Source organism: Puma concolor, chromosome B4 (genome assembly GCF_028749965.1).
Source record: "Puma concolor isolate L17-30 chromosome B4, mPumCon1.1.hap2, whole genome shotgun sequence".
Lineage (NCBI taxonomy): Eukaryota > Metazoa > Chordata > Mammalia > Carnivora > Felidae > Puma > Puma concolor.
Window position 1 is genome coordinate 74138448 of NC_141673.1, and position 12153 is coordinate 74150600.

The window sequence follows — 12153 nt, forward strand, 5'->3', positions numbered from 1 at the left end:
TATCTCGCGGTCCGTGAGTTCGAGCCCCGCGTCAGGCTCTGGGCTGATGGCTCAGAGCCTGGAGCCTGTTTCCGATTCTGTGTCTCCCTCTCTCTCTGCCCCTCCCCCGTTCATGCTCTGTCTCTCTCTGTCCCAAAAATAAATAAACGTTGAAAAAAAAAATTAAAAATAAATAAATAAATAAAATGAGGAAAGGGGAAGAACACGGGGTTGAATGTTCTCCTAAGATTTCTATCCACCTGGAATCTGTGACTCTGATCTTATTTGGAAATAGGGACTTTGAAGAGGTCATCAAGGCCATACTGGATTAGGATGGGCCCTAATCCAATGGTTGGCATCTTTATAAGAAGAGAGAAATCTGGATGCAAAGACCCACAAGGAGAATGTCAGTTGAAAATGGAAGCAGAGATGGAGGGATACAGCTGGAAGCCACAGAATGCCAAGGATTGCCCACAACCACAAGAAACTAGGAGAGAGTCACGGAACAGATTCTCCCTCAGAACTAACCTTGCTGGCACCTTGATTTCAGAGTTATAGCTTCCAGAACTGTGAGAAAATAGATTTCTATTGTTTGATGCCATTCAGTTCGCGGTCATTTGTTATGATAGCCCTAGGAAACTAATATAACCGAACTAATGAGGTACTCAGCACTATTTTCAACCAAAGCAAAGTGGCCTGAGGACATATGATAGGCGAAGACCAAGTTCCTTCACCTCACAATTTGCCTTAGGCTGAGCTTGATTGAATTTTACAGCCAAATTAGTAATAGCATCATATGCACTGTTATATATTACCCCAACTATCAAATTTATTACTAGAAACTAAAAAGTGAAACCTGTTTTTAAGTTATTATAGAAATGTTAGAAACCTAATCCTGGCCTCCCATCAACTAATTTTAAAGTCAACTCATCCAAAACCACTGTGTTTCTATTCTGGAAAAAAAAAGTTCAAGTTAAGGAGCGGACACCTTTCATCAATCTTTTTATTAACAACCTTCAGAAGATTATAGACTCAGGAAATTAAGTATTAAAGTTTAATTAAGTTACTAAGTCACATAAAAAAAAAAGAAAGTAAGAAAAGGGTAAAAGAAATCCACATTCCTTTAGAGAAAAAAATCTTCTGAAGTACATTTGTGTCTGCTGCTTGGATTTTAGAAACAAACAAGTTGGGATATTTTGATTAGACAAGCATTTTGACACTTAAGATATGTAACTAAAATGTAAGAAAGGTCATCAGTATTTTAGCATTTTAGACAAGCCAAGAAAATGGATTTTTTCCTTAAGAGATACTTAAATTACATATACAGTCGAAAATATCAGTTAATCTAGTTTGTAGTAATCATAAAAATCTTTGATTCTCAAATCTGGCTCCCTATGAAGACACTCTTGAACAACCTAAAAAGATACAGCTTTGTATCCCTCACTTTCCAAATTCTGATTTGGTAAGTCTGGACTGGGGCCCAGAGACTATTTTATTTTTTTCAAATTCTCCAGCTGATCCTAAGGGGCAACCAGGTTTGAGAACCACTAACATGGGAAACATTCTCATGGAAAAAAGCTTTCATCTCCCAAAGTCTGGGGAATTAGAGCTAGGGTCAATCCAAGGTCAAATACCAAAAGCAAAATATTAGAAGGGAAGTAATCTAATACTTAGGGTCAAGAAACAGAGGCAGGGGTCCGAAAGGGAAACCAGGACCCAGTGTGGAAGCAAGTTTCATGAAACAGGAAGGGAGGTCGGAATGCCAATGAGAAATCACAATCCGAACACAGAAGATTGTCAGGCAGAACACAGGGAGCCCTGGGATTCAGAACTTTGGGCTTAGTCTAAATCAGGATTCAGAGAAACTTTACCTGTACCAGACTCCTGTCTTTAGAGACATGCTTTTATGCAAATTCCTCTATTAGAATTTCAGTTCATTCAGGGTTGAATAGCCTTTTTTTTCTTTTTTTAGCTTTTAGCAGTTTGCTTTAGTGTCTAGCATTAGATTCATGGCAATCCACAAAATTGAAGTTTTTACTAGATGATCTTATTTCAATGTAATAATGCCTGTGTGTGTACGTGCAAGCTCGTGTGTGTGTATGTGTTTGTGTGTGTCTTTACATTTGTGTGTATATTTTTTGTAGAACCTTTCAAACATTTAACTGTTACTTAACAATATTTATTCCATGCAGTTGAATTTACAACGAAACCTTCTAGGGGTACCTGGGTGGCTCAGTCAGTTAAATATCCAACTCTTGATTTCGGCTCAGGTCATGATCTCATGGTTCATGGGTTTGAGCCCCGCATCAGGCTCTGTGCTAATAGCACAGGCCTGCTTGACATTCTCTCTCTCTCTCTGCCCCTCCCCCGCACACTTTCTCTCAAAATAAAAAAATAAACTTAAAAAAAAAAGAAAGAAAACCTTCTAAAAATGAGTTTTAAACTTTAGGTAAATTGAAAGGACAGTTGCTATTTTTTGGGTAACAGTAAGACATTTATTTCTTTATAATTTGTTTTCATTCATAAAAAGGACAAAGCACAGTCCTATACTACTCCATTGAAAAAATGATAAAAAATAACTAAAAAAATCAATTCAATATTTATCAGTATCAAATAAAACTACTATCACCTTTCCTGAAATACAAAGAAACAACAGATATGTCTATATCTATATAAAGTTTAATTAAGAATCTTGCGTCTTAAGCAGATGATACATTAGTTAGTTTGACAACAGTTTAAAACTGATGGTCCCAGTCAAATTTGTACAACTGTATGAGGAAATGAAAAGCTTGAGTTATCAGTGTTTGAGAGATTTTAATCTACCTTATCTCTGTCACAAATTTAAAATGAAACAACCTCCAAAGTCTGTTTTCTTCTTACCTTTCAGAACCATTTCATGCAAAATCTAACCAGTTTTGCTCTTTATTGCAATACATTAGAAATAAAAGGCGAGCATGCATTTGGCAAAAGATTTAGTTGTTGTCGATTATATAAAAATGCCCAACATGGGTCACATTGCAAAAGGAAAACCCCAAAGTGTAACAATGAAAACACAAACATTTGTACAGAAGGCTTACACAGTATTCGTTTCCCTAAAGTATGAAGAGATTTTGTTTCTTTTTCAAATAATTATGTATTTTATGAAATCTGGTAATGCTTTTAAGACTGTTGACATACTTCCACTGGGAAATCATCCATTTCACTTATTATTAAAAAGTTTAATTTTATAACAAAGAGTTGAATGTAAACTAATGACATATTTATTGATATTTTCATAATGAAAGCTCTAAACATTTACACATAGATATATAGTACAAAAATTATACAAATTAAAGAAAAGGGGGTAAAGTAGTAATAGTTCTATTTTGCTGCCTGTAAATATTTTTTTATGAACCTATAAGGTATCCTTTCTAAAAAGATAAACTCTATCTCTAATTAGCTAGCAAGGTTGTGCTAATAAAATAGGATTATACCTCCTGAATCATCAGACATTGCACTATTTCATGAGCCAGCTAATCCTTTATTATTCCATTTCTCTCACATCCACACTCAAACACATTTCCTTGCATACCATGGAGAATGAAGAAATGTGCATCTTCCTTTTTACAACTTATGAAAACCTAAAGCACCAACACTTGGGAGACACCATTGGACACATTATTTGTCTCCTCCTGGCCTTCCAGTTTGCATACTTTCAAAGTACCATTAGCAACATATTGATTTGGTATTTTTAGCCAGTTTTCAGTATTGCATTGAAGTGGGAAATGAGTTTACTAGCAAATTAAAAAAAAATAAGGTATATTGTAGATTTTCCAACCTATAGGTGATTTCTTGATACCTTCAATAAAGAAAGCTTTTACTTAGAAATGGAGCACAAAACCAAAGATCCTTAGAATAGTATTAGATCACACTTATACTCACTTAACGTTGTTTATTTCTAGCTGTGTAACGACTGTCACCTCTCAACTAAAAAATGAAAGCATTCTACTTTTCAAAATTCATTATTCTATGTATGAATAAATACAGCAATATGATGATACTCTAGAGAAGAGCTGTGATTTTTGAGGTTTGAAACTGATGATGAGAAAAGCATAAAATATCTTCAGAATATCATATAAAAGTAAAGAAAAACCTTCCTATGGTATGTTAACTTTACCACTAAAAATCTAACGTAAAATTATTACTGATTCTGAAAATCAAGCATTTAGAAAATTACTTACTTCCAAAATAAGAATACTGATAACAATTTCTAGAATTTGGTTTTCAATATTCAGAATCTTTCAACTCATTCAGTAAAGTGAGTTGCTCATGGAATTTATGTCAAAATGGTTCAGTTATACTCTATTTTTTTTTTCAAGAAAACTCAAAACGTCATGAATGATAGGGGCCATTCGAAAATATGCAGGACCCGAAACAGAGAATAGTACAAGAGACTGTTTTACTCTTACATTTACCACATACAATCAACATTTCAACCTCTATTATATTTCACAACTTGTTATTAAATTTAAAGCACCTGTGTATGGTGATTTTACTTTTCACTCTACAGCCTATAGTATTGAATTGAACACTGTAACTTGTCCCATTGGATTAAATCATGCAACTGTCACAGAATCAGGTTAAGTGGTTTATAAGGCATATTGGAACGAGTTAAAAATCATTTTATACCCATTTAAAAGTTTATTCTTTTGGACGAAGGGGTTCCTGAATGCCTCAGTCATAATGTGTGTTGTAAATCAGTTGGAGAGTTTGTTAAAGTATCATTTATTTGGCTTAGGGTGGAGCCACAGAAAATGGAAGGAATTATATTCATCATAGGGATGAAGGTGTCCTCTGTGTGCTCTAAGCTGGGCTGGGAGCAGCAGCTGTCACATCACACTCAGAAATCCAGGTAGACAAGGATGCCAAGGGCAGGCAGCAGTAAGCCTAGAAGGCTTGGTGATAGGGTGGATACACCTGCGAAGTAAATAAAAAAGTACATATTATTTCATTGAGAATGGCACTGTTTCTCATTTACCCTTTTGGGAAAGGCCAGATTATGTAGGCTTGAAAATCAAATGGTTCCTTTAAAAAAAATTCTCTGTTAGGGGCGCCTGGGTGGCGCAGTCGGTTAGGCGTCCGACTTCAGCCAGGTCACGATCTCGCGGTCCGTGAGTTCGAGCCCCGCGTCAGGCTCTGGGCTTATGGCTCAGAGCCTGGAGCCTGTTTCCCATTCTGTGTCTCCCTCTCTCTGCCCCTCCCCCGTTCATGCTCTGTCTCTCTCTATCCCAAAAATAAATAAACGTTGAAAAAAAAATTCTCTGTTATTAAGTAATATAAAGAAAAAAAACATTTGATCAAGTATTTTGTATGTGAGAGCACGTGACTCTCTACAACATGTTCATATAAATCATTTATGATAAGATCACAAATGCTTAGGTTTTCCCTATAATCTAGCTGTCCCAAATTCCTACCAGAAGGTGATAAGTGAAAAAGCATATGGAAATAAGCAAACAAATGAAAAAACACTGAAGGTGTTAAAAAATAAGATAAAAAGATGTACTAAAAATACTAATAATGTTACTTGGTATAAAAACATCATGGGTATACTAGATAAATTTTGCATAATTTCATATCCCAATAGTTTTAAGGCATTTAGGTGCTCAGACACAAATGATTTGAGTAATATATATATAATATAATATATATAAATATATTTTTATATATAAATATATAAATAAATAATATATAATGTATATAATATATATTTAATATATATATTATATATAATGTATATAATATATATGTATATATAATATATATATAAAATAGGTGCTCATCCCAACAGGTGCCCTCCTCAATACCCATCACCCACCCTTCCCCTCCCTCCCACCCCCCATCAGCCCTCAGTTTGTTCTCAGTTTTTAAGAGTCTCTTATGCTTTGTCTCTCTCTCACTCTAACCTCTTTTTTTTTTCCTTTCCCTCCCCCATGGGTTCCTGTTAAGTTTCTCAGGATCCACATAAAAGGGAACACATATGGTATCTGTCTTTCTCTGTATGGCTTATTTCACTTAACATGACACTCTCCAGTTCCATCCACGTTGCTACAAAGGGCCATATTTCATTCTTTCTCATTGCCACGTAGTACTCCATTGTGTATATAAACCACAATTTCTTTATCCATCAGTTGATGGCCATTTAGGCTCTTTCCATAATTTGGCTATTGTTGAGAGTGCTGCTATAAACATTGGGGTACAAGTGACCCTATGCATCAGTACTCCTGTATCCCTTGGGTAAATTCCTAGCAGTGCTACTGCTGGGTGATAGTGGTAGGTCTATTTTTAATTTTTTGAGGAACTTCCACACTGTTTTCCAGAGCGGCTGCACCAGTTTGCATTCCCACCAACAGTGCAAGAGGGTTCCTGTTTCTCCACATCCTCTCCAGCATCTATAGTCTCCTGATTTGTTCATTTTGGCCACTCGGACTGGTGTGAGGTGATCACTGAGTGTGGTTTTGACTTGTATTTCCCTGATGAGGAGTGACGTTGAGCATCTTTTCATGTGCCTGTTGGCCATCTGGATGTCTTCTTTAGAGAAGTGTCTATTCATGTTTTCTTCCCATTTCTTCACTGGGTTATTTGTTTTTCGGGTGTGGAGTTTGGTGAGCTCTTCATAGATTTTGGATACTAGCTCTTTGTCCGATATGTCATTTGCAAATATCTTTTCCCATTCCATTGGTTGCCTTTTAGTTTTGTTGATTGGTTCCTTTGCTGTGCAGAAACATTTTATCTTCATGAGGTCCCAATAGCTCATTTTTGCTTTTAATTCCCTTGCCTTTGGGGATGTGTCAAGTAAGAAATTGCCACGGCTGAGGTCAGAGAGGTCTTTTCCTGCTTTCTCCTCTAGGGTTTTGATGGTTTCCTGTCTCACATTCAGGTCCTTTATCCATTTTGAGTTTATTTTTGTGAATGGTGTGAGAAAGTGGTCTAGTTTCAACCTTCTGCATGTTGCTGTCCAGTTTTCCCAGCACCATTTGTTAAAGAGACTGTCTTTTTTCCATTGGATGTTCTTTCCTGCTTTGTCAAAGATGAGTTCGCCATACTTTTGTGGGTCTAGTTCTGGGGTTTCTATTCTATTCCATTGGTCTATGTGTCTGTTTTTGTGCCAATACCATGCTGTCTTGATGATGACAGCTTTGTAGTAGAGGCTAAAGTCTGGGAATTTGATGCCTCCTGCTTTGGTCTTCTTCAAAATTACTTTGGCTATTCGGGGCCTTTTGTGGTTCCATATGAATTTTAGGATTGACTGTTGTAGCTTCGAGAAGAATGCTGGTGCAATTTTGATTGGGATTGCATTGAATGTGTAGATAGCTTTGGGTAGTATTGACATTTTGACAATATTTATTCTTCCAATCCATGAGCAGGGAATGTCTTTCCATTTCTTTAAATCTTCTTCAATTACCTTCATAAGCTTTCTACAGTTTTCAGCATACAGATCTTTTACATCTTTGGTCAGGTTTATTCCTAAGTATTTTATGCTTCTTGGTGCAATTGTGAATGGGATCAGTTTCTTTATTTGTCTTTCTGTTGCTTCATTGTTAGTGTATAAGAATGCAACTGATTTCTGTATATTGATTTTGTATCCTGCAACTTTGCTGAATTCACGTATCAGTTCCAGCAGACTTTTGGTGGAGTCTATCGGATTTTCCATGTATAATATCATGTCATCTGCAAAAAGTGAAAGCTTGACTTCATCTTTGCCAATTTTGATGCCTTTGATTTCCTTTTGTTGTCTGATTGCTGATGCTAGAACTTACAACACTATGTTAAACAACATTAGTGAGAGTGGACATCCCTGTTGTGTTCCTGATCTCAGGGAGAAAGCTCTCAGTTTTTCCCCATTGAGGATGATGTTAGCTGTGGGCTTTTCATAAATGGCTTTTATGATCTTTAAGTATGTTCCTTCTATCCCGACTTTCTCAAGGGTTTTTATTAAGAAAGGATGCTGAATTTTGTCAAATAATTTTTCTGCATTGACAGGATCATATGGTTCTTATCTTTTCTATTATTAATGTGATGTATCACGTTGATTGATTTAAGAATGTTGAACCAGCCCTGCATCCCAGGAATGAATCCCGCTTGATCATGGTGAATAATTCTTTTTATATGCTGTTGAATTCGATTTGCTGGTATCTTATTGAGAATTTTTGCATCCATATTCATCAGGGATATTGGCCTGTAGTTCTCTTTTTTTTACTGGGTCTCTGTCTGGTTTAGGAATCAAAGTAATACTGGCTTCATAGAATGAGTCTGGAAGTTTTCCTTCCCTTTCTATTTGTTGGAATAGCTTGAGAAGGATAGGTATTATCTCTGCTTTAAATGTCTAGTAGAACTCCCCTGGGAAGCCATCTGGTCCTGGACTCTTATTTGTTGGGAGATTTTTGATGACTGATTCAATTTCTTTGCTGGTTATGGGTCTGTTCAAGCTTTCTATTTCCTCCTGATTGAGTTTTGTCGGTGTGTGGGTGTTTAGGAATTTGTCCATTTCTTCCAGGTTGTCCAGTTTGTTGGCATATAGTTTTTCATAGTATTCCCTGATATTTGCTTGTATTTCTGAGGGATTGTAATAATTCCATTTTCATTCATGATTTTATCTATTTGGGTCATCTCCCTTTTCTTTTTGAGAAGCCTGGCTAGAGGTTTATCCATTTTGTTTATTTTTTCAAAAAAACAACTTTTGGTTTCCTTGATCTGCTCTACAGTTTTTTTAGATTCTATATTGTTTATTTCTGCTCTGATCTTTATTACTGCTCTTCTTCTGCTGGGTTTAGGGTGTCTTTGCTGTTCTCCTTCTATTTCCTTTAGGTGTTCTGTTAGATTTTGTATTTGGAATTTTTCTTGTTTCTTGAGATAGGTCTGGATTGCAATGTATTTTCCTCTCAAGACTGCCTTCGCTGCATCCCAAAGCATTTGGATTGTTGTATTTTCATTTTCGTTTGTTTCCATATATTTGTTAATTTCTTCTCTAATTGCCTGGTTGACCCATTCATTCTTTAGTAGGGTGTTCTTTAACCTCCATGCTTTTTCCTGTGGTTGATTTCAAGCTTCATAGCATTGTGGTCTGAAAGTATGCATGGTATGATCTCAGTTCTTGTATACTTATGAAGGGTTGTTTTGTGACCCAGAATGTGATCTATCTTGGAGAAGGTTCCATGTGCACTCGAGAAGAAAGTATATTCTGTTGCTTTGGGATGCAGAGTTTTAAATATATCTGTCAAGTCCATCTGATCCAATGTCTCATTCAGGGCCCTTGTTTCTTTATTGACCGTGTGTCTAGATGATCTATCCATTTCTGTAAGTGGGGTGTTAAAGTCCCCTGCAATTACCACATTCTTATCAATAAGGTTGCTTATGTTTGTGAGTCATTGTTTTATATATTTGGGGGCTCCCGTATTCGGTGCATAGACATTTATAATTGTTAGCTCTTCCTGATGGATAGACCCTGTAATTATTATATAATGCCCTTCTTCATCTCTTGTTACAGTCTTTAATTTAAAGTCTAGTTTGTCTGATATAAGTATGGCTACTCCAGCTCTTTTTTGACTTCCAGTAGCATGATAAATAATTCTCCATCCCCTCACTTTCAATCTGAAGGTGTCCTCAGGTCTAAAATGAGTCTCTGGTAGATGACAAATAGATGGGTCTTGTTTTTTTATCCATTCTGATACCCTATGTCTTTTCGTTGGTACATTTAGTCCATTTACGTTCAGTGTTATTATAGAAAGATATGAGTTTAGAGTCATTGTGATGTCTGTAGGTTTCATGCTTGTAGTGATGTCTCTGGTACTTTGTTTCACAGGATCCCCCTTAGGATCTCTTGTAGAGCTGGTTTAGTGGTGATGAATTCCTTCAGTTTTTGTTTTTTTGGGAAGACCTTTATCTCTCCTTCTATTCTAAATGACAGATTTGCTGGATAAAGGATTCTCGGCTGCATAGTTCTTCCGTTCATCACATGGAAGATGTCCTGCCATTCCTTTCTGGCCTGCCAAGTTTCAGTAGAGAGATCCGTCACAAGTCTTATCAGTCTCCCTTTATATGTTAGAACATGTTTATCCCTAGCTGCTTTCAGAATTTTCTCTTTATCCTTGTATTTTGCCAGTTCACCATTATATGTCATGAAGAAGATCGATTCAAGTTATGTCTGAAGGGAGTTCTCTGTGTCTCTTGGATATCAATTCCTTTTTCCTTCCCCAGATCAGGGAAGTTCTTAGCTATTATTTCTTCAAGTACACCTTCAGCACCTTTCCCTCTCTCTTCTTCCTCTGGAATACCAATTATGCGTAGATTATTTCTCTTTAGTGCATCACTTAGTTCTCTAATTTTCCCCTCATACTCCTGGATTTTTTTTATCTCTCTTTTTCTCAGCTTCCTCTTTTTCCATAATTTTATCTTGTAGTTCACCTATTCTCTCCTCTGCCTCTTCAATCCGAGCTGTGGTTGTCTCCATTTTATTTTGCAGCTCATTTATAGCATTTTTTAGCTCCTCCTGGCTGTTCCTTAGTCCCTTGATCTCTGTAGCAAGAGATTCTCTGCTGTCCTCTATACTGTTTTCAAGCCCAGTGATTAATTTTATGACTATTATTCTAAATTCACTTTGTTATATTGTTAAATCCTTTTTGATCAGTTCGTTAGCTGTCGTTATTTCCTGGAGATTCTTTTGAGGGGAATTCTTCCATTTCTTCATTTTGGATAGTCCCTGGAGTGGTGCGGGACTGCGGGGCACTTGCCCTGTGCTGTCTTGAATAACTTGCGTTGGTGAGCGGGGCCTGCAGTCAGTCCTGATGTCTGCCCCCAGCCCACCGCTGGGGCCACAGTCAGACTGGTGTGTGCCTTCTCTTCCCCTCTCCTAGGGGCGGGATTCACTGTGGGGTGGCGTGGCCCGTCTGGGCTACTTGCACACTGCCAGGCTTGTGGTGCTGGGAATTTGGCATATTAGCTGGGGTGGATTGGCAAGGTGCACAGGAGCGGGAGGGGCAGGCTCAGCTCGCTTTTCCTTCAGAGATCTGCTTTGGGAGGGGCCCTGCAGCACCTGGAGGGAGTCAGACCCGCCACCAGAGGGATGGATCCTCAGAAGCACAATGTTGGGTGTTTGCACAGTGCAAGCAAGTTCCCTGACAGGAACTGGTTCCCTTTGGGATTTTGGCTGGGGGATGGGCGAGGGAGATGGCGCTGGCGAGCCCCTTTGTTCCCCACCAAGCTGAGTTCTGACGTCCTGGGCTCAACAACTCTCCTCCCATTGTCCTCCAGCCCTCCTTCTCTCCGAGCAGAACTGTTAGCTTATAACCTTCCAGATGTTAAGTCCCGCTTGCTGTCCGAACACACTCCATCTGTCCCCTCCACTTTTGCAAGCCAGACTCAGGGGTTCTGCTTTGCCGGTGGGCTGCCCCTCTGCCCGGGCTCTCTCCCGCCAGTCCGTGTAGCGTGCACTGCCTCTCTGCCCTTCCTACCCTCTTCTGTGGGCCTGTCACCTATGCTTGGCTCCAGAGAATCCGTTCTGCTAGTCTTCTGGTGGTTTTCTGGGTTATTTAGGCAGGTGTGGGTGCAATCTAAGTGATCAGCAGGACGCAGTGAGCCCAGCGTCCTCCTATGCCGCCATCTTCCTATTCATTTCTCTGTATACTTGATAATAGTAAATAACCTATTCAAATTTTTATGTAAGGAAAAATTGCTTTGAGATACTATGTTATGAATTAAAAGTAAAAATGATGTCATGTACTCTGGACTTGAATTACATCTTGAGCTAATCATTACATCTAGAAGGGTTCCTCCTGTGGTCCAGTTTATGGGTGCAGGTATTGCCCACGTTGGAATTCTTGAGAAAAGGCTAACAAAGGGGATCAAGAAGGCACACTCTTCTTTTCCACTCTCCACACCTATTAGGCAGTATCTTCACTGAACACACTGCTGGGATGAATGCTGAGCTAAAAACTACAGTCAACAGCTCATAAATATAATAGATGTGTGTCAAGTTATAGACACAAGTTTTAGAAGTTATTCTGAAACCTTAAAACATTATTAGCTACCATACTAACAGTGACCCCAAACAGCCCTCTCTGTGGAATATTCCTCTTGTATTAGGAAGAGTCAGGGCATTTATCTTGACTCTCTAGTCATTAGAAGCACATTCCCATTCTC

At 38.0% G+C, this 12153-nt stretch overlaps 1 protein-coding gene across 4 annotated transcripts in view; it reads right to left on the reverse strand.

Moving 5' to 3' along the window:
* Window positions 1-2640: 2640 nt before the first annotated feature.
* Window positions 2641-12153, reverse strand: part of CNTN1 (contactin 1) — a 368487-nt gene continuing 358974 nt past the window's right edge. For all 4 annotated transcript variants that reach the window (XM_086713642.1, XM_086713644.1, XM_086713643.1 and 1 more), the window contains one exon: window positions 2641-4935. In XM_086713642.1, the coding sequence (XP_086569768.1) occupies window positions 4859-4935 (77 nt within the window). In that variant the 3' untranslated portion in view covers window positions 2641-4858. The remainder of the gene's footprint in view (window positions 4936-12153) is intronic.